The following is a 25200-nucleotide window of genomic DNA, read 5'->3' on the forward strand; positions in this document are numbered from 1 at the left end:
AAAGATGAACAAAGACAGTTAGCTTCGCAATCTGATCTGAAATACTATTCATGATAAGATAGTTCATCACTATACTTTTGCAAAAGGAATTCTCGATATATTTGTTTTTTTTTGTTTTTTTTTATATGATAAATGATAGTACATTTATTTGGCATAAGAGTGTAGAATGGCCCCATGTCAGCCATACCAGTATTATCTTTCTCGCGCACCAGTTTTAGAATCAAAGGAATCACAAGCTTGCTCAGTGTGAGGAAGGGAGAGTAGATGTAGTGCCATTTTGGTATCTCCCGGAGGTACTCTTTTTTGAGAATTACAATCGTACTTACCGTTTTCTTCAATCATGCCTATATTATAATGACATAGAGTTTAATTTTTTTTAATCATATTTGACATTTCTATGACTACAATTACTCTCATATTCCAAAAGAACTAGATACCATGGGGAAGGAACTCCAGACGATCCTCAAACAATGGACTAATGTTCAGAAACTCCTCTCTCCACAACTCAAAGAGGCCCTCCTTGCAAAAGCAAGCACTCCACAAATGAAACTTCGTTCCTACGGTATGTGAATGTTAGAGTTAGCATGCAAGTATTATTTAATTACGTATATATATTCAAGATAAGCTTGTATGAATACCTGCGGCATGTAAAAAATATATTTTCAACGTCTTAATAGTATCAACCGAAGCAAAACAATATTCATCAGCGATGGCCTTTAAAATGGTCAACGAGACAAACGTTCCCTTATGGTGGTGAGAGTTACTTTGATCATGTCCTTATTTCCAAAGGAGCCAGACGTTCTTAAAAATAGTATTTCGATCTCTTCCATTTTAAAGAGCTTAATAACCTCGCCTGCCTTACACTGCCTCTTATCATCCACTTGTAATCCCAACTCTTTTATTGATTTCAAGACAGGTTCACCTACTTTGAGTTCCGCACTGCAGTGATGTCGTCAACAAAGCCTTTCAGTGTATAGCACCACGCTAAACTTACTCAGCAATTGGTGTAGAATATTAATTTATAACGCCCCCAGCTTGGTTTTGTTTCTTTTCAAGAAGAAGAAGAGATAAAAAAGAAATTTTTTATTCTTTTTATTCTAATTTTATATTGTCAGTTTGATCAACAAAGACCTACTTCGCTTGCGTGTAATTATGATAAATACAGGCGTTGGTACGTATCAAGGCAATTGATAGCCGTGGTTTTGAGAGAGCTATTGCGTTGTGCGCTTGATGCATGGTCGAAGTTTGCCATCGGGAAGCCAGCCTAATCTCCAGCCTATACACCGTCATTTATTTTTGAGAAAACGTCAAATTCCATAGGTTTGACTGTACAAAAGGGGTTCAACCAGAGAGTGTGTCACTATTGACACCCCATTTCATCTTTATTTTTTCTTGTCGAGCAATTACAGTTTAACGCACAACTTTAATGTTTTTAGAGCAAATTTGCCCTGGACAAGTGAATCCGGTTTTTCAAGCCATTCATACGTTCACTTATAACAACAACAGATTCATTGTACACCTAATATCAGCATCATTGTGTTCATATTAAACCTTTACTTTATAGGTCTATGCAACGGGATCTAAAATAGTCATTTATGCCGACCCTAACAGACTTGTTCAAATCATCACAGCATCGTCAGTATTTAACTTACAGACACCTGTCATGGAACCCATTACAGCTGTGTCCGGAAGTAGTTTTACAGGAAAAGTAAGATTCTTTAGAGTTACACCACAGAAAGAAAAGAAAAACAGAGAGATATTAAGTTCCTTCGAAACTAGATTGCTATTTCATACAAGAGTCAAATAGCCATCATGAAGCCAAACCAAGACGATCACTGGACAGTTGAATGTGCCTTTGAAACAGAGCTAGAGACTATTCACTGTCTCGACTGGAGTAAAAACAGTTAAAGTGATTTCCCCTCTTACTTTGAGTTTTAGAAAGAAAAGCATAGGACTTATACCTGTAATAGATGAGCTACTAAGCGTGGGAGACATGATACTACTGTGGAGTTATCAAGAAGAGAGTTGGAAATTGACCTGGAAGAAGAAACCTGCGGATGAGGTTATTTATGCTAAATTTGAACCAAATTCTAGTTCATTTGCAGCCATATGCAAGGTATGATTGGCTTATTCTCGATCATAAGGTCAAAGAGACTGTGTTTGCTCATTAAACAATTAGTGTGATAGTATGGTTACTCTGTGGTATAAGGATGGTTTAGATTACAGCTTCACTTTTCTTCCTCATCCAGCTCAAGTCACTCATTTTGCATGGAGAGTCTCATCTTGCACAAAGGAAGATGACTGTACATTATTCACAATGGCACGCGATGGCATTGGAAGATTCTGGAGCCCAGTTAGCTTGGATAAACCGCACATATTGTACATGTGCGCTGTCATTGACTCAAATCAATCGCTTGTTACCAGTGAGAACGATGATTTGGAGAACAAGGAAGATTTTTCACCCATTCACTATATTGGCTGCGATGAACTCTTAAATGCTATTCACGCTCAATTCAAGTCTCACTCGAGGCATGATCGCTTTGATCAAAGGCTTGAAAGGATCAGAGATCGTGTAAAAGATACCCCAGATTTACTATTTAGAATACAAGCGGATGGCTCTTTGACTTTGTGGGGAGTGCAGGTAAGATATAAACTATTTTTTTCAGAGAATATGAATAGCTGAAAAAGATTTAGCATCTCAATACTTGGCCACGAAGGATTCCTAGAGTCTTTGTTGTCTTGAGAGTTGCAAGAGCAATCGATCCGCTTCATTACATTTACTTTCTAAACCCAACCCATATCCTGCATGATTATTCTCACATACAATCTTCTTGTAAGCTCAAAGTCTTGACAACAACTAAACAATGATAACTAAGACCATATTTAGCTACTATTAAGCCCATAGAGCTTTCGCTTGTAGCTTATAATTCGCATGGACAGTTAAGATGCTACAGCTTAAATCTAGTAGACTTTTTAGATAGTACATCTTTTTCACCAAAATTACACCTGAAATATTCCTGGTTAGGACATCAGCATGCAATTTCCAAACTGTATCAAACACACAAGAATAGATTTTGTACCATTGGTATTGATGGACAGATCAATGTCTGGAAGTATGAACTACGAGATGTAAGGAGAATATAGAGTGAAAAATGCATAATTAAGCTTAACCTGGTAATAGACATGCAACCGAGTCACCAGTGAGCTCCAAATGGATTGTTCGTTATCTGTTCGTTCTAGTAGCATTCTAGCTGCTCCTGTTGGAAAAGGTAAGAGCAGTACATGACTCTATCTGCGAATACTGAACATCAAATTACATTACAAAGAAAAATATGTGGCAGTCTATGACGGAAGACAAATACAAATATATGGTTTTGACCTACAAGACTGTCATGTTCACCAAAGCACCAAAACATGTCCAGTAGATGGAGATTTGTTACCGCTTTCTGATCTATTTGTGTATAACATAGAAGACGAGGCTACAACAGAAATAAAATCTCATATTTTAATCGGCATCTCCGCTACAGAAAATGTAATATATTCCTGGGAACTCATCCTTAGTCAAGATGATTTTGATATCAAGTCAAGAGGTAAGCAAGAGATGAACTGGGAAGAGCCTCCGGTCAAGGCAGTATCTGCAAGCCAATGGGCAACAAATACAGCCTCTAAACTGTTTCATCGACTGACGTTTGATAAACGTGTGGCCATGGCTTTATGCGTTGGTTCAACTATTATATTCTACAGTATGCATCTTCCTTCTAATGACGGTATCATTGAATGGAATACGTTGTATTCTATTCAAGTTTCTTCTTCATTATTACCTATTCATCATATCAAATTCTGTTCTCCTAATACGCTGGCTGTCGTCTCTGGCAATGACTCGACTCAGCTATCTATTTGGTCCGAAATACGCGTTGGGGTTGCTCCTGTATGTGAAAGAACGTTACATTTCAAGTAAGTAATTTATTGTTATATGTGATTTGATAGATGATTTATTGTCTATAGACAAACCATAAAAGATATTGCTTGGAATGTGACATCAGATGCACAGTTTATCTTGGCTATTGCCTTTACTGATCGTGTGGCCATATACGGACAAAAGCGAGCAACAGGTGTTAGAAGCGAAGTTGAGTGGGTTTGCTACACAGAGTTTAAAGTAGACACGTAATTATCATCTAGATTAAAGTACGCACTCAAAGTTCTCATTGTTTGGCTATTATAGCTCAGAGGATATTACAGCCTTAGCTTGGGTAGACTATGGTGTCTTGACCGTGGCAGCTGGTAATCAGTTGAGATGTTATTTGAAATGGTTAACAGAACAAGATACAGTGAATCGAAGTAAGTTGTATCTCTTTGCGTAAAACATTATCTCATTTTTTTATTACTAGTCAAGGAACCAATCAATAACAAGATAGAGCCTATGTCAAGCATATATGACATATCATACGAAATGAACGGACCATTACCATTTTACCATCCAAGACACTTGATACACTATATTATGTGGGGTAAGTACTGATGATAGCTATCCAAGGGGTTATTAACATTTCGATACTAGGTAAAATGGAGCTTGTTCATAACGTGTTGTTGACTTTGTACAACTTTCTGAACCAATTTATTGATGAGGAAGATAATGTTATCACTGAGCTTCCTCCCGTATCATTTTCCAGGATGCTAAAGTTACAAAATGTAATACACTAAACATGAATACAACACTTGTTTAATACTCCCTACGTAGTTTAACTCGGCCAAGGAAAAATTAAAAGGATACGACAGTTTATTTGATGACAGTGATACAATTCAGGGGTAAATTTCATGCAAAGACGTGAATGATGATTATAACAAGAGATAATAGTAGCAGTATAGATGAAGATGAGGATGAGGAAATCCGAGCTATGACAGCCAGTGAAGCAAAGAACCTAGCCTACAGCTTAAAATCTAAAAATTTACCTGGCTTGACACAGAGCGATAAGTATCAGTTGATCGCAATGGTCAACGCTATTGTTGAGGTAAGAGAGGACACGAGTATGTATTAAAAATCAGCATTCATCCTCGTATTATTAGATTTCGAGTCAAGGAGAGTCCATGGATGAAAACGGTGCTAGGTTTACTGCATTGATAGAAAATCATTTCCATCTAAACAAACAGCTCCCTGAGGAACAACGGCAAAACGAACTACAAGCAAGAGACTTTGTCTGGGCATTACATAGTCAATCCCAAGACTCATTACTGGACAAGTGCCTTCAACTATGTGGTAAAAAGTATGTTTGGGAAGATGCTAGATCACTAGGAATCTTTTTATGGTTGCAGAAAATTGATACTGTGGTAAGCTTTATTATATTCAGCTTCTTTTTTTGTTTTTTGTTTTTGCTAAATATAGAGGACGTATATATAGAGAGAGCAAATGACAGTCATTGCACGCAACACCTATCTATCAAATGAAGACTTTAGAGATCCTGTTGACTGTACCTTGTTCTATTTTGCTCTTCGAAAAAAGAATCTGGTACAGAGCCTTTGGAGAACAGCAAGCTATCACAGAGAACAGGCTGCTACACTTCGGTTTTTGGCAAATGATTTTACCCAGCCTCGTTGGCAAACTGCTGCTTCTAAAAATGCGTTTGCTTTGTTGGGAAAACAAAGATTTCGTAAGTCTCAAAAACTCAACCCCTTTTGATGCAAGCTCAATCATATTCTCTTTAATGTATAGGATACGCTGCTGCTTTCTTTTTGTTAGCGGATAAACTAAGGGATGCTGTAAATGTTATTTTAAAGAATATTAAGGATTATCAGCTTGCAATCGCTATCTGCAGAGTATACGAAGGTTTAAAAGCATACTTTACTATTATCACTTCATCATGATTTACATATAAATCTATAGGTGATCATAGCCCGTTGTTAAGGGAAATACTCGAAGGCACGGTGATTCCATTAGCTATAAAGACGAACGATCGTTGGTTGCTTAGCATGGCTTATTGGTTATTTGATAAACAGAAAGAAGCAACACGCGCCATGATTGTCCCACTCAATCAATTTACCAATCAAAGTGTTGAGCATGAAGATTCTGCTGCTGTTGTGCATGACCCAAATTCATTCATACTATACAACTACTTGAAAAAGGGGCAGAACCAAGACTTGAGTGTCCCTTATGATTTGGAATACAATTTCTCTTTACATGTAGCAAAAGCATACGAACGACTCGGATGTCCATTACTCGCATTACATATTTTAACCAAATATCGTATGTCGCCACCATCTCTATCTTCTCAGCCTGATGAAGCGAAGAACGAGGTATCTCGTGCAGCAGACCTTTTCAGTAACGAAAACACAACAAAGGTGCCTTCTCGTGCTGAAGATTTGTTTGCACAAGAAGATTTATTTGCATCAAGTAATGCTAAACCAGCCTATGCAGCAAACTTATTTGATTATGATGATGAATTAACTATTACAAAGCCTTCAAGCAAGAGTCTGTTTGATGAAGAAGACAATGATCTATTTGCATCTACGTCAACAAACAACAAACTGTTTGACAGTGACCAAGACATATTTGCACAAGGCACTCAGTCTCCAAGTGATGACTCTGAGTCTCTCATTAATGATGTAAAAGATGGGATTTGTGCCTACAAAGCTATGCTTGTCATCCGTCTGCTACAGGTACGTACATGTTTAAATAAGCGAGTCTGTTATATTAACAGACTATAGACTTTTTTTCACGCTGCATCTGCAATTTACAATGGTTATCAAGAGCCTGACAATATACACGAAATAAAATACCGGTCGCGATTCTTGCAAAATAGAAACGCTATACTAGAACTTGGACAATCGGTCAAGATTCCACCTCACATTTCGTCTCGGCTCTTGATGGAAAAAAGCATTGAAGCTGACGTATTCCCCTTATACCTTTATATCTTGAACGAAGGTGTACCTGAAAACTTTGATGTTCATCAATTTTTAAGAGCATTTAAGGTTGGATGCTTTGAAGTGAACGAAGTAGCTCTTATGCCTCAAGATCTTGATTATGCTACACTTGTGTTTGTCGAACACTGGACAGAGTATGTATCCATATTGACATTACTTTATTTATTGATTGAATGCCTTTTTTTTTGCTAGGCATGTCATCAAGACCTTTCATATCTGGAGCCGACTTAGATCCCATTACTGCAATCCAGAAACTGCTACTTTAACTACAAAACAGATTGCTCTTACAACTTATATTAGCGCCATTCTTGTCACTCTAAAAGAAAGACAATATGAAAAATGCTGGCGACTCTTATATCATTTAAAGCACTTTTTGGATACTGTAGGAACAGAGACTAACAGCGAGGCTGCTATCTCAAATTGCTTCAGTCAGTTGTTGAATAGCGATACCAAGATGGTAAATAACAAGATCAGGCATTTTAAAACATTGTCGACTTAATATTACAATATAGATTGAGATGGTGCCTGAGGATTTTGATAGCTTCTCTGATGGTAGCAGCATGTTTGGCTTTGATATGCTCGAAGAAGTGTATCGTCCTTTGATCGATTCTCAAGATAACTCTGTAGCTGCTAACCTTCTGGAAGTTGCTTCTCTGAACTATATGTTATCGTCAGTGGAGCATGCAATGCAATGTCAAGGAAGGCACCATAATCTTGGAGGTATTGTGTGTTTGAAGATTATTATTAGCCCATTGAATTTTAATAGTTATGTGTTATAGAACTGTTGTCAGATTTCACATGGACAACCATATTGGATCCAATTGCTTATAGAGCTCATTGTTTAAAGAATACGATTACTGAACAACTAGAAGGCAATATGAATAAGCGTAAGTCGATCATCATTTTACTTTTAAGAAAAGTAACGTAATGCATCATGTAGATAACGTACTGAAACAATTCAAGACGCTGCGTCAAAGGAAGTACTGGCATTCTATCAAGAGCCTCAGTTCTCCCGACAGACTCTTGCCGTTTATTAATTCTCTTGCAAGTATTCAAACAAGACCTATTTCACTATTGCTTATTTCTTTTCGTTAGCCTACTTCTGTCAATATATTATCAGATGATCAACATTTGCAATTCTGTAATGTATATCATTCCCCAAGCACCGCCTACGCCTTTAGCATTGATTCCGTAAGAATTTATAACAGCTAAACATCATGGTCTAATACTTGTTTTAGTCTACAGGAAATACCTTAGCGATATGCTTAAAATCAGAAATACAAGAAATTGACCTTTCAAAGGCTCCACACACAGGCATTGTAAGTTTAATTTTAGCAAACAGAGTTTTTAAATATTGATTATCTTCTTTTTCCAAAGCAATCCCTTTTGAAGGCTAGATCAATTTCATCATCTGGATTAGCGCACGAACAACATTCGGATAGTTATCCAGACACAGAAGAGGATTATGCTGAAGACTCGTCCGACAATGAGACTGAAGTTGCTTCTAATATGGCAACACCTAAATCCATCAGACGCAAGATATCTCGAACTTCTACAGCAGCAACACCTACTGCGATGTCTCCTGCAGGAAGCCGCCCACTAGAGGAGTACGCCCAAAAGACGTCTCAAAATATCAACCTAGAGTATGTGTACGATTCTCTGAGAAAGTCGCTAGCAAAAGGAGAATCAAGCACAGTCAGGACATCCAATGCAGGAAGCCCCCTGTTGATGGATAATGCAGAAAGAGAAAGAATGGTGAGTGTTGCTAACGTCACTTTTTAGGTGACGCTGATTGTTTGTATAGATCACTTTTAGAAGGAATGTGTCTGCTACTTGTGCTGAAGCACATCCACAATACCCGTTCTGTAAGTATAAAAATAGGGTAATGAAGATCAGGTTTACCAATTGTCTCTTCAAGATATAACAGGATGTGAGATAAATAATGGTAGTCCTGCTGCATTTTTATGGCAATTTGGTCAAGGGCGTGAAATTGCTAGCTATTATGGATGTCAAGGCAAGGTGACCAGGTAAATGGATAATGAAAGTATAGAGAGACCATTTTTTACTCATATCCAAGCCAGAATTCATTTTGATCATTTTGGTCAAAAGTTTGGCGCAGGCGATACCTATGGATCATTATGTCTGTGGCGCTTTGATGCCCACATACACTCAAACAAGCCTTACTATGTAAAAAAAAGAAAAAAAAAAAAGAACAAGAACCATACCTTACATTTTATCCTAAATAGACCATTAACTGTCATTCTAAAGCAACTAGAGACTTTACGTTCATTAACTCAAGTAGTCTTATCGCCACAGCTGGAACTTCCATAGCAATGAGCAGAAAGTAATGTGTGCTGTGTGTATCTTGCACTTGTTTAACATAAATTAATGAATAGACGAGATCACGTTTGTTTATGGGACACCCTCTTGCCACCATCCAAAGCTATGATTTGCTGTGAGTACATAAAGGACCAAAAAAGAAAATACTAATATTCTTTGTTATTCAGCATTACCTGGTCATGAATCAGGAGCATATGCCATTTCGTATGAACCGGAGAGCCAGCTACTCTTTTCCGGAGGTAAAAGAGGCGAAATAGGTAAGACGATGATATTGGGATATGAGCTCTATCTAATTTTGCCTTTGTCTCAAAAAGTCGTTTCTGACCTTCGACAGCGTACAACGATGCATACATTTACAGCACATCAATCGCGCATTAGATCAGTAGCCATTGACACAGAAAACAAGATGCTAATCACTGGTTCAGTCGATGGTGAACTAAAGGTAAAAAAAAAAAAAGTTGTTATTCCTTTTTCATTATACAATATGAATAATGAATGAACATAATAGCTATGGGATGCTAGTACGTATAAGCTGCAACAGACAGTTGATGCACAACCGAGAAATCGGTTCCTTGCTCCATCATTTAACCGAATTCCAGTAAGTCGAGTCCGAGTTTCTTTTAGTGTCCATTCTAAACTCTTTTGTAGTTGAAAGCTTTTGGAGTAACACAAATACAAGTCCTCGGAAAAGACATTTATACGTCAGGTCCCAATGGTATCACAAAATGCCAGTCAACATATAGAATGTAGCTTTATTGTACAAGACAAATGCAATATGATAAATGTGTGTGTGTTTTTTGTGATTAAGAAAAAAAAACACTTTTCTTTTAAATAATATATTCTTTAACTGACAAGCCCCCAGACTTCTAATTCCATGCATTGGAATTGAGGCTTTGATGCTAGGCATTCGTTGTCAAAAGTAGGACAAGTGGTGCTGTACCCTTTTTCTAAATCGGAATTGAGCCATAAACCAAAATGACCCTCACTAACAATACAAAAGATGAGTACCAGATAAGAAAAAAAGAAAAAAAAAAAAAAAAAAGCGAAATACCCTCCACCGATAGCAATAAAGTCAGAATTGCATAAAATCATATAATCATTCTTTCCTGTCCAAGGAAACACTTTAATCTTGGGTGCTATATGATGCTGTTGCTGCTGCTTCTGTTGATCTTCCTTATTACAGGGATGAACATGGTCTGAAGTCAACTTCCATAAAAAGCTATTTTATGAAATTTAAGATAAAGTTTAGATTTTTTTTTTTATACAGAAAGTTACCATTCCCCTGTTCCGTAATAAACATTATTTTGGCATGCCAAAGTATGACTCAGATAGGCGCCATAAACCTATTAAACAAATAAGCATGTGTGTGGGTAAAGTTTAAAATTCTCATGGTATATTTACATGGTTTTCCGCATCCTTTATGATCAAGATACATGGGCCATCATAGTCTCTTGTTAATGAATACAGGGTATATAGACTCACGCCATGCTGATCGAGACTGTAGAGTAATTTCCATGATGAAGCAACGCGGTATCTTCTTGGTATATAAGGACGAACCTGCAATGTTATGTGAATATGATGCATCAGTGATGTGTGGTCATAATAAATACAGTTGTAACATTATTGAACTTGCCATTTCTGCAATATTTTCTGTCAAGACTGGTTCAGTATCCAGCTTACGATCTTGTAACATAATAGGGGGTAAATCAAAATCTGCGAAAAAGGAAGATCTTGCAGAACCAGCTGAAGCCAGGTTGGTCAAGACGTCTATGGCTGTCGTAGTGTTTTTGTTATTGTTTGCGCATACAAATATGAATGAAGTGCTTGCAGCGGAATTAAAAGATGATACAGAACTACTCATGGACGATACACTAATTAAGCTAGTAGATAAAATAGAGCTGGTTTCGTCCTCGTCCTTTTGTGTATCAATGCATTTGGTATGCTTTGGATGATCTGGTATAGCAAAAGAAATGGCAGTTTTTCTTTTTGGTGACTCATTCTCATGATCTCCTGTTGTTGTTGTTGTTGTTGTTGTTGTTGTTGTTGTTGTTGCTGTTGTTGCTGTTGTTGGTGATGTAGATGATGAAGTTGTATGATAGGAAGAAGACAAGATGACGGAGCTCTTGGTAATTGATGTAGTTGAGTGAGATTTGTGAGGTCGAGGTCTTACAGTGGAATGATCACTTTTCTTTAATCCTAAATGGTATAAATAAAATCATAACTAGACATCAATTAGTCATTAATACCTAACAGTTTAGACACAAAGCGTGTAAAAGGAGAAGGATGATGGTCATTATATGTGTTATTATGCTCATCTGTCATGGAACGATGTAAAGGAACTGATTTGTCTTTACTCAAAATACTACTTGCTGTACTATGTCTTTTCATTTAAAGTTACAAAAGAAGAAGAAGAAGAAGAAGGAAAAAAGGAAAAATAAGCTCATGAGTTTTTTTGCTTGTAGAACTTGGAAAATGACCCTTTTATTTCAATTTAGACGAAGACGTGTTGTAACAGAAGAGGAACTTGATAAAGAATTGGAGGAGGAAAAAAAAAAAAAAAAAAAAGAGGGGAACAAGACTATAAATATTTTCTTCCCCTTATTTTTGTAAGATAATTTATGCATCAAATTGACACACACATTTATTCGGTTATTATTTTGTTTAATTGACAAAAAGGCAAGAAAAAAAAAAGAAATGAAATTCGCGTGGATTAAGATTATGTCATAAAATAAAATCATACGTTTAATTTTATATAAGAATAGAACAACACGTCAGAGCGCCATCTGCTTTAATCAGTTCACTCATGCACAATGCCTTCAATTCGACCTTTCTCTTTTCTTTCAATTCTTCCAGTAATACCTTTTCAGACTCGGGAAAATCTTGTTGATAAATAGCGAATTTCTCACGAGAGAAGCTAAGAATATTCGAAGGAACTTGTTCAGGGACCTTGATAAAGCTATACCAGCTCTTCGTGTAGCTCTCGATCTCACCAATAACCTCTAGCCCCGCCTTGTGATCAGTGACAAGTAACGTTTTGTTATCAAGCATGCTGACAATACACTTGAAGTGAAGTGAATCATAATTCAATAAACTATTGATTATATACACTGGACATTTATCCGAAAAGACCTATGGTGTTCTATTATTATCACACTTTTTTCATTTGATATTCACAGCTTTCTTTTACCTCTTTCAAAACCTCTGCACCACGTTGGTTCGTACGACGGGAAAGTCCAACAAAGAGATGCTCCCCAGTGTACAGTACATCACCTCCATCCAAAGTTGCTTCAGGATCAACTTCCCACATATGAATGATTTCTTTGATGACGGGTATCTAAATTTGACGATTAATTTAAGACAAAGAAATGAGTTAGGCTTCCCCCTTTTTTCTTATATACCTTTTTTAATGCTTCTTCAATACCAGAGACTTCCTTTCTTCGTGAAGCTGCTCCCAAATGATTTACGATGGCTCTGTCTTGAACAACAACAGCTGTATCTTCTACAAAGCAACAATCTGTGTACAGACATTAGCTGTCAAACTCATTTGGATTCATTTGTTTATCTACCTGGGTGTAAAGGGTCTGCAGGTACCTCGATAACATGATCCACATGCTCCTTTAGTACCTTGACATATTCTTCATGTTGCTTCTTTGCTAATTCAACATTAATCGGACTGGATGTATTATCGACGGCAGTGACACATTGATCAAAAGTATCAGGGATATCACGAACAATAGCGTATGTCTCTCTAGTAACTACCATTTTGTCTTATTCTGTTAGTTGTGCGCGTAAATTTTTGGTCAATCGTTTTCTTGCTTTAAATAGGCTTTGGAGCTTAAGTAAAGTATAGATAAATAATAAACTTGAGATATAAAATACAATTGTATGAAGTTCCATCTTTTTTTCTTGCTCCCCTTTTATATATCGCTGAATTTTTTAGTGTAAAAGAAAACGTGAGAAAAGAAAAGAAAAAATGTTTATCAAATCGGAGATTCATTCTACACCATCCCTTCAATACACACACGTCCAGACAACAACAGTGTCTAATTTCAAAGTCATAGCATAATATCTTTCTCTATGTTTTCGGCCCACGAGTAAACAATATCCAAGCATTTATTTAGAATCGAACTTTATTCAGTAAATAAAGACTACAGTTTCACGCAAAAAAAAAAAAGGAAAGTTCAACATGCTCCCACTGATAAGAGCATGACTCATGCTGACTTTTTCTTGAGTTTGTCAGCAATTACGGAGCGTTATAAAGCAAAACAGTATGTGTCTGTTGACATAAAGACAGTGCCCTTGCTTGTATTCTACTTTTTTACTTTCAAGAGGAAATGGCATTTCTCTACAATAAATATAGCAGATATACTTTAGACACACACACACGCGTGATTTGGCGGGATTAAGCAACTGCGGGAAAGATTAGTAACTATGGTGGGAAACTTTTTAAGAAGGATTATCATGCTGCGTGGGAGAGAGGCTGCTTATCTCTCGAATGGCACTATATTTCCTGTTTTTATAATGGACACAGCACAAATATAACAGGTACATCTAGACCCTTACTAGTTTAAGAATGAAATGAACTATTATTTATGTGACAGCTTACTTTTAGTCATATACTGAAAACGCTTGACATCTTTCATGTGAGCAAATGTGCATAAAATAAACCATTCTCGAATACTCTTTGGGAACAACGGATCTTTAACCAAAAGTGGCAGCTTGCCGACAAGGAGTCCCGTCGTAAAGGCTGTTACAAGATGTTGTATTTCCTATAATAATTGTTGTCAGCTGAAATTCTTTACGAAAAGATGAAGAGCTCTTTTATGCCCTCTGAAGTAGACCTTGAATGTATGATCCAAAGGAAACAGTGTGAACTAAAACAGCCCAAGCTTACAAAGAAGGGAATTATATTCCCTTCTCTTGCGTCGGTCTGAAAAGCGGATTTTGTTGCTCAAGTTGCATGACATGATTTGTTGCAGTTTTTGTTTATTAAGATGAATGTGGTAACTTGTATTAAAGAATAGGTTTATTAGTTGAATAATATTACTTGACATTTTTTCATTGCTCTTTAAACAATCAGGATATTTGACCATATGCGATCATTCATGTAGTTGTAATATGGCTTTCAGGGGCAGCGGTTATTCATTTTCAGTACGTTGACAATTTGGCGATACTCATAATAACACCAGCTGAGCCATTTTAATCTCTAAGCGACTAGTGCAATAACAGAAGGAGCCTAATCGGAAAAACCGATTCCATAACAAAGGTGTGTATATGATCTTTATATCTAAAAGACGATATTTTCACCACATCAATTTGCACTAAGGGAATCTGGTCAGCTTATTGTAACCTTTACGTTTTCGTGCATGAATAAGAAAAAGTATAGTCTAAAAGCTACGTTTGAGTACATTTATGCACTGTTACTTTAGCTAATTTTGTATTGATTCACTTGCTGCAGATGAAACACTTTTATTCAAGAACGTTTCTTAATACTGCTTATTCTTTTGGCATTTCTAAGAAATACATTGTTGTTGAATTTCTCTTAGCGACACTACGATATTTGTTCGTAACATACAAAAATAGACTTATCCATAAAGTGACTTTGTTTTACCCCTTTCTCCTCTTTCCCCCCTTTTTTTGAAATGAGGGGCCGAAAGTTAGAAAATGAAATTTCTATTTTTCTTCTTGGACACAGGAAAGAAAGGAAGGCACAATAATAGCAATACAGCGAATAAGAAAAATATAAAAAGATAAGCTTATTTAAATACTGAGCATCCTAAAAATAAACTGGTACAGATAATTTCTTGAAAAAGTTGCTGCAGGGAAGTCTATTGGGATGAACAGTAATTTATATATCCTTTATCCCCTCCCCCTTCTCTTTATTATTTTTCTGGGCTTTTTTAGTGTGTAATTCATGACCTATTTAAGCACAAGAATGTTATTTAAACCAACTTTGGAACGATTGTAGAAGAGAATGCTAAAGGTTATCCAAAATACCTTTTACAAAATCAATTGATAAAACAATAAAACAGACATACAAGCTATTCATTATGCCAATGGCCTCTTGTTTAGTCAAAAACAATGATCCCTTCTCCCCTTCTTTCATCTCTTTTCTACTGGGCTTTTTTCAAGAATTCTTATTATCCTTTTTTGTCAACATATAAACATGATTGTTGAGAAAAAAAAGACTTAAGGCGGTTTTTTTGAAGATAGAATGTAAGGAAAATAGACCTTGAATGAATGTGGCAGCCAGGATAACAAGATAGGATAGATTAGACAAGGCCTCTCAAGGGATCACCTAGTAACTTCCAAGGGAGGAGAATATGATGAACTAAAACTTTGCATAAAGCCCTATTTTAGTTTAACTCTAAAGGAGAATATGTGGACAGAGAATAGGACATCAGCTGAGATTAGCTTGTGTATTTGATGTGTAATATATAAACAAAACCTGAAAGAGATGTTAGACAAAGATAGTAGAGAGAATATTATTACTGAATCATTATTAGTTTAATATAAAAGAGATATACCGAGTATTTGGAATTGTCATGTAAGAAGAAGGAGGGGGTGAGAGAAGAATGAAGTAAATAATGTAACTAATGTTTATCTACATGCACATAAATATAGAATCAACATATTCATTAGAAAATGATGAGTGAATACTAAGTATGAAGTAACATTGTCCTGTAGATAACTGAACAAAAATATTCGTTATTTCTTACGCGCTGTGCATGCACAAAGGCAATGAATAACGACAATAAGTAACAATATTGACGCGAAATGGTTCTATTCTGTCAATAAGACGCATGCATGAACTGTATATTTATATGTCTGTGAGTTTATTGAATGGACAAAAGGTATGTATATGCGTGTAAGGGTACAAGGAACAAAAGGATATTGGTGTATATTAAAGCTGAAGATTGATTATAGTATGTGTAGGTTGAGAATGAGTGCTGTCTTCATCTGAGCTAGCAGACCATTGAGAAGGATGTACTCCGTTACGAGGACAGGTGCTCTAAAGATAAAAAGAAGTTACTATTGTCTTTTTTGTATATGTGTGTGAGCCTTACAGCATGATTTGGCATCCATTCACCACATAGTTCGCAGGTAGCAGGTAAAGTGTAAATTGGAATAGGTTGCATATTATTCTTTGATAAAGGAAAAAAAAAAAAAAAAAAAGAAAAAAAGAAGGGAAAAAGGAGTTTATATAGAAGTCATTTATATCATGACTGAGACGCCTTTTTTTATGCTAAAAATGATTCAAAATAAACATACATGATTATTTACACTATTAAGGGCGGGTTAAAAAAAGAAAAAAGGGGGATATTGACAACTTTTTTCTTTTTCTTTTTTTGAAAAGAGAAGGAGAGGGGAATAAATTGACTGACAACATTTTGTTATTCATATTGACAACATATTGAATAAAGTGTACATTCAACGTCGTAATGCAGGTTTAAGTTTGATAAGAAAAAGTCATGTGTTTGTAAAGTAATGATATCAAACAATATAATCTTTATTCAAGATTTAGTAACAGTGCTCATATGTTTACCTACATTAAGCCTAATGATCACGGGATCAACAAAACCTGAAGGACTTGTCCGATGTGCTTACTGGTTTTTTACTGAGACTATTTCTTAAAAAATGTAACAAGATATCATTTACGGTCTTATTAGCTCTTTTTCTTTTTAAAAAAAATACAGTGAACAGGATCAGCCAGTAAACAGGGGGAGCTCAAGCGTTATTTATGATACTCTCCTATGATCTTGTACTGACATACTTTAGTGTTAAATAGATGTATATGTTCTTTTTGATGTATTCAGTTTGATTGTACTCAAATTCGATATCCATGTTCTGATCACGACAAACAGGTACTAAACATAACCTTGTAATGACCTTGCTCGTGTGCCCACATTGCCATATTCAGTTGAGAAATATCTGTTGATGCTATTTCAACTGCATCTGTTTGTATATAACCCATGGATAGTTATTCCCAAAGTTGTCATTAAATATTATATATTCTCTCGATTCACCGGGAACCGTCCTCCACCCTGTCCGATTCATCATTCTCTCTCTCTCTCTCTCTCTCTCTCTCTCTCTCTCTCTCTCTCTCATTTTCCTCTTGTTGTCTCTGTTTTTTTAGAATTATCAATCGAGTCTTTAATGGAAAGAGGGAGGATAGAATAAATGGATGTCATCATATGCTGTTTAATCAATTTGCAACTCATAAAAAAGGCGACGTTCTCAGTGATTATGATGTTGTACCAATTGTGGTACCTAGAGTCAAGCATGAGCTAATGAGAACCGAAGAGATGAGCAGCGTTGCACAGGTAGAGCTGAGAAACCCTGGGAGTTGCTGCTCATCATTCAAATACACGTGCCATACCCATCTTCAAAAGCTTAAACGAAGAAGCTGTATAAAAAAGGCTGATGGTCAAATCATATTCAAGTTGCCTGGCTGGGACAATGTATAGAGTCAAAGTGTACGTCTAATTAACCTCCTAAGATAACATCATGGCTTAAAACGAAGCACTCAAGATCACAAAGGAAATTTCTCAGACAGGAGGACCTGACCATAGATGGTATATGTCATAGGTTCCATAATGTCATACACCTTTTCCGAAAAGTGTATCCTAAAGTTTTATAATACAATTTATACACATCAACTCATAAACAGTGCAAAGGGTTTCATTGGTACTCTAGAGTAGACTTACAATTCCCGAGCATGTCCACAGTAATTGCATGGTCGACTACTTAGACCGCAACATAGATCAAACAGTTTTACTATGTTACCATTCCTATCGAAATTGATTTTGGAAAAGAGTGTCTAAAGAGGATCATTTGGCAACTCTGTCTCTGTGGTAGAAACCAACTTAAAACTCCTCTATATCTCCAGTGGGATCATCAGCCGAGTTTCTTTTCTTTTTTTTTTCTTTTTTTTAATAAATATAAACACCCTAATGACAAGGAAGGCATTTCGACCTATTGGAGTAGATGTCGACGCTGGAACTCACGATGACCGCCTCTATAATACAGTATTTGACGGCTGGAGAGCTAATCTAAGAAATAAACTTTTGCCTCTTGTTCGACATGAGACACCCATCTTGGCTTCTATGCAGGTATTTCATCACAACAGACGATTTTTTTCAAATTGCTTATACAACAATCATTATAGAAATCGATTCGTACAAGTGCATTTGATAATTATTTCGTTTGGACAGCCAACTTGGGCACTCATACCTTCTTTATGGTATTCTTGCCTATTCTCATTTGGTTCGGTAATGTCGAGCTTGGGAGAAAGTAAGGGTTATATATGTTATATGTACTCTCTTTATTTAGCCTCTTTCTCTCTAGTGTGTGCTTTTTGACAGCTTCCGGTGTATTCTGGTCAGGGTTTTTAAAGGTATAGACTTTATACACATTACTATTGTTATTGTTAATCATATACCCATTAGGATTTCTTATGCCTTCCTAGACCTCTTTCGCCACCCGTTCATCGATTGACCATGTCTCCTTCTGTTGCTTTGGAATATGGATTCCCTTCTACTCACTCTACTAATTCAGTCTCCGTTGCTTTGTTTTTTATCTCAATGGCATGTGAAAAATTTACCCCTGAATCACCAGCAAGACTCATATCCATTCTCGCATGTCTTTTCTATGCAACAAGTGTAGTGTTTGGAAGAATATATTGTGGAATGCATTCAGTTACAGGTAAAAAAAAGAAGAAAGAGAGAAAATAGAACATTTCATGCTCACTTTATCAGATTGTATTGGAGGGGCTGTCTTAGGTTACATCGTCTACTGGGTACAGTGGACTTTTAAAAGTCATCTTGATTCATTGTTTACAAGTGATTCGTATTGGAGTAATACACCTTTGTGTTTGCTTTGCTCGATCTTTAACCTTTTATTTTTCAATAGTATTCATGGGTATTCCTATATGTCTCATGCTTGTCTCTCTGCAGTAAATGATATGAATAAGTATATCTTCACCTTTTGCTCATCTTACTTGATAGTCCTGATCCAATGGAAAGATGTCCATGCTTTGAAGACAGGTAATAGATATAACTATGCTGATGTATGTGTGTAGTTCATTCAAATGAATACATAGTGTTTGCTTTATGGGTGTTGTCATTGGTCTCATGCCTGGAAGTTGGTTGTGTAACCAGGTCGACAGTTGTCAAGCAGGATTGACCTCGAGTCTTTCTAAAGAGGCAGGTATGATGGCCATTCTATTTTTATTACTTAAACTCGTCATAGGTAAGGACAAGAGGGCTAAAAAGAGAGAAAAAAGAGTAAATCTAACATCTCTTTTTCTCTATTTTGAAGGCGTTGCTTGCTTATTTATATGGCGAATTGCATGTAAAAAGCTATGTTATTATATTTTGCCACCCATTTACCGTATATTTAATTTACCACATCGTAAATTTGAGATTGGCGCAAGGTAAAAAGCTGATGACCCTAAGACGCAAACTACTTACACACTATCATAGGACATACAAGAGCTTGCGTAGAGAAAGCATTCATCCTGTTCCTTCTGTCTTAGACTTCCACTCGATGTCAGGAAATATTTCAGAACATGAACACGTTGGTATCCAATCAGCTATCGATTTACGAGAGCATAGAGAAAGCACTCTCTCTTATCGTGGAGGACGAAACCTGGAGAAAGAAGCCATGTTTGATCCTACCTCGTTATTGATTGTTGAAGACGCTCCATTAAGATACGACGTGGACATTGTTACTAAATTAATTGTTTATTCAGGTATTGGCTTTATTGCTGTATTTATTGTTCCCATTTTATTCCATTCCATGAGAAAAGTATTATAATAAATAATTTATACATCACACAATGGCCTCCATCGCTCCCCTTCATTCTCTACGAGGACTGCACTTATTCTCGATTTGAGTGTCTTCATCTGATCTGTATGATACTTTAAGATCGCAGAGCAATCACACATTCCCTTTTTAGCATGGGAGCATTGACGTGGTTTGGAACTCATAAAGGCATACTTTGGTGGTTGATCGAGACTATATTTCTTTTGTATGCTGGGAATCAAGACTTCAGATATACTCTGCTTTTTATGTAAAACAGTAGGCGGAAATTTAAGATTGGGATAATAATCTACGCGAGTAAATACCAAGATGACATGATTCCACCAGTTCTTGGGCTCAAATACGTCCATTAGCTTGTGAAAGCCTTCCAATATGCTCATTACACTAGAGATAGTTAATATGTGTACCTTCTTTTTTTTTTTCCTTTATACCTATTCAAAGGTGAATCATATTGAAATACCAATAAAAATGCATCAATGCCTAATCGATGACCTACATCCTGAATATAGTCTCGAAAGGCCGCTTGAAATTGCTGATCTCTATGCATCGAGTCACCCAACCCTGGTGTATCAGCAGCAGTAATGATCTTTTTCACGTCATCATCAATAGCCCAAATACCTGTACGTTCACTAATCCTATCGGTGACAGACTTTTTATTATTGTTATTTTATATACATCACTGACAATCATATCCTTACCCTTGCACCAGCCTTTGCCTTGAAAAGATCATCATTAAATATCGTGTTCAATAAACTAGATTTGCCTGCTCCTGTCTTACCGATAGGCAATAGTACAAAATGTTGTAGCGGGTCTCTATTTGGTTCTATACAAAATACTCTTTCTTCGCCTTTAGTTGTTGTCGTGATAGGTAATGGTTCATAACCACTTATTGGCTGATATAAACGAAAATTGACTTTATATGTTTATGAGGAAAAAGGGGGGAAAGCAACAAAGGAGATGAGCAGAGAGAACTTACTTGCCATTTTATTATTAAAAAGAGAAAGAAAGAAAAGGAAAATACACAAAATGTTACACGTGATTAAAAAAGCGTTAATTGGAAACTACCACTTTGCCCTTTTCAAGGAATCCATGTTCTCGATCACCTCCCACAAAGGCAGGACATATCGAGAATCGAACAGTACCACTTGTTCTTCCTTTGACCTCTGTCATCGTTTCTTCTTCAAATGGTTGCTTTCCTTCTTCAATCGTGACTGTCGTAATCTCCACATCCTGTCCTCGAATGGCAATAGCCAGCTTGAGTGCCTTTTCTACAATATCACAAATCTTGTGATAATAGCTCTTTTCGTCTCCTACAGTTGAATCATTCTCTCGCAAGAAGGGGTGATAGATATCGGCTAGATCGTCATAGATTGCTGTTGCTATCCTCTGTTTCTCCTTTTGTGCGGCTGCTTGAATTTCACTTTCTTTACCACTTTTGGCAACCACGGCTGCCATTTGCTGACGAAGACGTACTGAAAACTGAGACGAGTGGGCATCCAACCAACGATGAAGGGCATCATAGGCATCATTGACTTTGAGTCCAGGGTAAACAGGTACATTAAAGACCGATTTGACGAGGTGTTCATGCACTAGTTTTTCTGACAACAAGTTGATAAACGAGGGCTCAAGTTCACCATTCTCAGGGTTAAGGATGGCAAGGTGAGGCCATGTCTTTACAAACTTTTCGGCTGCCTTTGCCTTGTCTGCCTTCTTGTTGAGTGTCATGATGAGTCGAGCAATGGAGTATTTGAGTAACTTGAAGGAATCGCGAATGGTCGAAAGGTCATCATCCGTTGCTCGAATAGCGCGTGTGTGTTCAAAAAAGCTGTGTTCAATAGCAGAGTACTCTGCTTCTCTTTCTTTATAAGCTTTTTGTGCTTCTGCTAAATCTGTTTGTAATTTTTCTCTCTTCATCTTTTCTGTTTGAATTTCTGATGTTCTCAGGGCAATGAGTTCATTGAGTTGTTCTAGTTCTTGTTGTAATTGCTCATCTTCTGGTGATTCCTTTATTGTCTGTTCGTTGCTCATCCTTTGTAATATCTGTTCTTCTTCTATTTTATATATGTTTGAAAAGGGCGTTAAAATAAGGATATATACCCAAAGGGGGAGATAAAGGGAAAAAGAAAGGGGGACCAATATTAATTTTTATTTTATTACCTTGGTAGTAAGCTTCATGTATCAGTTGGTCGCCAGGACCAAAGGATACCGAAGTTGTTATCGGTGGTCTTTCTTCTGTCTTTCGCTTTTCTTTTGGTTTGAATAACCCCTTTACTTTATTACCCGCTGAATTGAGATTACGCACAGTCTTTGACCTATGCATCGCTTTCGAGCCTGACATGTCAAGTTCTGGGGGTGGAGGTGGTATCTTGTCCTGTGCTGAGGGACGTCTGATATCTGTCATTTTATATAATAATAATAGTAATAGAATGAAATAAGCTAAAAAAAAAAAAGAAAAAGGCTAGTTCACGCACAGAGCTTTGCTTTTGAATATTGTTTTCATTGGCTAAAAGTAAGCTTGATCTCCGATAAAATTTCACTTTCTTTTATTCTCCATCCAAGGTACACGCATAGATACGTTTATTGATCAATATTAAAGTAGACTCGAAGCAATATAAAGTTACATCTATTTATTACTATGACAACCTAATAAGCTAATGATTATGCCACTCGCCTTTCTTTTATATACCGTAACTCCTCTCATTCATGACGTATTTAAATGGAATCGGATCCTTATCATCAGCTCTTTGAACTTTGACAGTTACATTACCAAATCCACAAGTATACTCCTAGAGACCTGACTAGGAAAAAAGGAAAGATGATCAGTAAGATATTAATTTCAGCAGATAGCAAAGCATATTCAACAAAGAGCAAAAAGACACTGACCCTTTTTACTATATCAAGATTATTAACACGCTTTCTCAATAGAAACGATATTAAGCACATAAATTCAAAGGTGGACATGAATCATCCTTAACTACATCTTTTCTATTGAAGTCTATTTGGGTATTCAGGTCCCTTAAATATTGTTCGGGGGCAAGAACGGTAACTGAGCATTTCATTTTGCAACATGATTCCCAGAAAAGGATTGCACTTTGAATCAAGCTGTTTGACACTTTCAAAAATAATATACAATGGCTCTAAAAAGGATATACATCAGCACAGTTGAGAGGTGTACTTTTAAAATATAAAGTTATTTGAAAGATAACTTTACTGTTTCTCGTCTCTTTTCATACTAGAGACATAGATCCGCTTATATACAACTGAAGTAATATTCCAATACAAACTATATGTTGATATATTTGTAGTTGACAAATCGGATAAAGACGGCTGGCACTACGGCCATGTGTCCGGGTTGCATATATTCTAAAGTTTTAAGGTAACCTGAGTATTTATAAAAACTACCTTTTCACTTATTGTCAAAGCAAGCAAATTGCATATAATCAAGGCCTCGTCCGATAGTCTTTGCATAGATGTATGAGGATAAAAACAAAACAAAAAAAAGGAAGCGCGACTTGTTACTTTGGAGTTTATCTTCCCATAAAGAATAGAGGATATGCTTTTATAAATCTGGCTTTATGCAGAGTAAGAGCCAAAAAAGGATGCGGGATACACAGCACCAAGCCATCTTTGCCATAATAGGGCTTAGACTAAGAGCATTATTACGTTATGGATGGAAATAAAAGAATTGAAAAGAGAGTTCTTTGGGTATGACAGATGTAATACAAGATGCAACTTATTTAATAGTCTCTCTCTTTCTTTCTCTTGTTTTCTTCCCTTTTCCACACAAAAAAGATGACTTTTGAAACAAGTACTTTTCCCATTGGTTATTTTTATATCATTTCAAAGCTCAATGGTATGGCTTTGGATATCGACACGAGCAAACCGGTTGGAGTAAGGGCATATAAAGGAAGTTAAAGTCGACGTGGAGCGCGTATTAAAACAATAATATAGAGCGGTTCAAAAGTAGTTACTGCACCCAAAAAGGAACAAAAGCCTGAAAGAGATACCCAGTTATGGATCCATCAGGATGGTAAGTTGCTCCAAACACCCCTTTTTCTCTCTTTTTCTCTGATCATTTGTCTTAGGTTTCCTCACGAACAAGTTTACTGGTCTCGTGTTGGATATTGGAAAGGCAAAAACATTCAAAGGTAAAGTTCATAAAAAGACTGAATAAACCTCTTTTTAACATTTCGAAGCCATCTTTACGGGCGAAGAAGCTCTCTTTGTGGATGAAATGAAGACAGAGGAAAATGTAAGATAATAACCTTTTCGGGAACTCATTCCGAAATGAAGCTTTGTAACACGATGTTCTTTTAGGCCAACGATCAACGATTTGGATTCTCCAATGGTTATCTTTATCCTCTATCGGAACCTAATAACGTTGTTGATATTCGCAAGAGCAACGCAGAAGCAGGTGCTGATATTATTATTCACGTAAAGAAAGAGGAAGACGCTTTTAACCAACTCTGGGAATTGGAATTGGCCGATCCTCCCAAGGTCTTGGACTCTTCTGATGACGAAGAAGATGACAGTAAGCGCGCTCGTCTTAGAGCATGGTTTGGCAACTGGCTAGGATGGAAGGATCACGATAAAACCAGACTCTTGAAGGAAGATGAACTTCAAAAGGCACATGACAAGGTTTACAAGAAGAAGAAATCTAAATTACCGTAAGAAGAAAGATACATCTTAAAGAAAAATTCTGACATTATACATTAGCTATGAAATCATTGCTGGTGCTGTTGCTGTAGAGGCTGTTAAGCATTACATTGCCAAGCAAGAAGAGAATGGTGAGGATGTTCGCTTTAAGGGAGCTAAGGAAGCCATTGCTGGTTTTGCTGCTGCTGAGGTTTGTTTTGATTGTCTTTTCCGTTATATCTTTCTTATTTATTATTTATAGATGGTTAAAATATTCATGGAAAGAGGCACAGATGATGATGATGAAGACGATGATGAAGAAAGAAAGCAAAAGAAGCAAACCTTACTTCAGAATATGGCTATTTCTGCTGCCTCCAACTACTATGACACCAAATACAAATAAAATAAAAAAAGTTTTTGCGGAGCCTCAACTTGGTGTCCCCTTGCCTGTCTTGTTTTTTTTTTTTTTTTTCTTGTTGCATTAGT

The 25200-nt window shown here is 36.6% G+C and overlaps 7 protein-coding genes across 7 annotated transcripts; 3 read left to right on the forward strand and 4 right to left on the reverse strand.

The window, feature by feature from the left end:
* Window positions 1-1426: 1426 nt before the first annotated feature.
* Window positions 1427-10005, forward strand: RHIMIDRAFT_236665 (WD40 repeat-like protein; the record flags this gene model as incomplete). Its single annotated transcript, XM_023608610.1, has 36 exons — window positions 1427-1513; window positions 1565-1708; window positions 1780-1894; window positions 1971-2116; window positions 2180-2641; window positions 2695-2833; window positions 2888-3129; window positions 3182-3269; window positions 3327-3954; window positions 4006-4164; window positions 4223-4338; window positions 4389-4508; window positions 4559-4689; window positions 4739-4806; window positions 4856-5009; window positions 5065-5325; window positions 5396-5645; window positions 5708-5821; window positions 5879-6651; window positions 6700-7049; window positions 7108-7372; window positions 7428-7635; window positions 7695-7802; window positions 7856-7963; window positions 8036-8106; window positions 8154-8234; window positions 8293-8670; window positions 8720-8780; window positions 8834-8942; window positions 8997-9102; window positions 9162-9259; window positions 9312-9370; window positions 9423-9512; window positions 9570-9697; window positions 9764-9853; window positions 9904-10005. The coding sequence occupies 36 exons, from the start codon at window positions 1427-1429 to the stop codon at window positions 10003-10005; spliced, it is 6609 nt and encodes a 2202-aa protein (XP_023467321.1).
* Window positions 10006-10098: 93 nt separating this feature from the next.
* RHIMIDRAFT_201429 (TLD-domain-containing protein) lies at window positions 10099-10839 on the reverse strand (the record flags this gene model as incomplete). Its single annotated transcript, XM_023606541.1, has 5 exons — window positions 10099-10240; window positions 10307-10410; window positions 10447-10474; window positions 10531-10598; window positions 10657-10839. The coding sequence occupies 5 exons, from the start codon at window positions 10837-10839 to the stop codon at window positions 10099-10101; spliced, it is 525 nt and encodes a 174-aa protein (XP_023467322.1).
* A 1026-nt stretch (window positions 10840-11865) lies between these two features.
* On the reverse strand, window positions 11866-13185 carry RHIMIDRAFT_279936 (uncharacterized protein). The gene is made up of 4 exons (XM_023612874.1): window positions 12822-13185; window positions 12654-12769; window positions 12443-12589; window positions 11866-12384 (listed from the first exon to the last, which is right to left on the reverse strand). The coding sequence occupies exons 1-4, from the start codon at window positions 13015-13017 to the stop codon at window positions 12004-12006; spliced, it is 840 nt and encodes a 279-aa protein (XP_023467323.1). The 5' UTR covers window positions 13018-13185; the 3' UTR covers window positions 11866-12003.
* A 2724-nt stretch (window positions 13186-15909) lies between these two features.
* RHIMIDRAFT_291295 (uncharacterized protein) lies at window positions 15910-16407 on the reverse strand. The gene is made up of 2 exons (XM_023613802.1): window positions 16323-16407; window positions 15910-16267 (listed from the first exon to the last, which is right to left on the reverse strand). The coding sequence occupies exons 1-2, from the start codon at window positions 16392-16394 to the stop codon at window positions 16160-16162; spliced, it is 180 nt and encodes a 59-aa protein (XP_023467324.1). The 5' UTR covers window positions 16395-16407; the 3' UTR covers window positions 15910-16159.
* Window positions 16408-18209: 1802 nt separating this feature from the next.
* RHIMIDRAFT_236669 (uncharacterized protein) lies at window positions 18210-20073 on the forward strand (the record flags this gene model as incomplete). Its single annotated transcript, XM_023608611.1, has 10 exons — window positions 18210-18368; window positions 18425-18549; window positions 18604-18652; window positions 18705-18960; window positions 19014-19112; window positions 19168-19210; window positions 19263-19301; window positions 19358-19506; window positions 19576-19690; window positions 19740-20073. 10 exons carry the CDS (start codon window positions 18210-18212, stop codon window positions 20071-20073), a joined length of 1368 nt encoding a protein of 455 aa, XP_023467325.1.
* RHIMIDRAFT_122522 (uncharacterized protein) lies at window positions 19888-20970 on the reverse strand. Its single transcript, XM_023605421.1, has 3 exons — window positions 20778-20970; window positions 20511-20714; window positions 19888-20463 (listed from the first exon to the last, which is right to left on the reverse strand). The coding sequence occupies exons 1-3, from the start codon at window positions 20810-20812 to the stop codon at window positions 20082-20084; spliced, it is 621 nt and encodes a 206-aa protein (XP_023467326.1). The 5' UTR covers window positions 20813-20970; the 3' UTR covers window positions 19888-20081.
* A 2870-nt stretch (window positions 20971-23840) lies between these two features.
* Window positions 23841-25186, forward strand: RHIMIDRAFT_312769 (uncharacterized protein). Its single transcript, XM_023614828.1, has 7 exons — window positions 23841-23970; window positions 24031-24109; window positions 24165-24227; window positions 24276-24331; window positions 24397-24746; window positions 24796-24925; window positions 24977-25186. The coding sequence occupies exons 1-7, from the start codon at window positions 23872-23874 to the stop codon at window positions 25115-25117; spliced, it is 918 nt and encodes a 305-aa protein (XP_023467327.1). The 5' UTR covers window positions 23841-23871; the 3' UTR covers window positions 25118-25186.
* The last annotated feature ends 14 nt before the right edge of the window (window positions 25187-25200 follow it).

This window comes from Rhizopus microsporus (assembly GCF_002708625.1).
Source record: "Rhizopus microsporus ATCC 52813 unplaced genomic scaffold scaffold_6, whole genome shotgun sequence".
NCBI lineage: Eukaryota > Fungi > Mucoromycota > Mucoromycetes > Mucorales > Rhizopodaceae > Rhizopus > Rhizopus microsporus.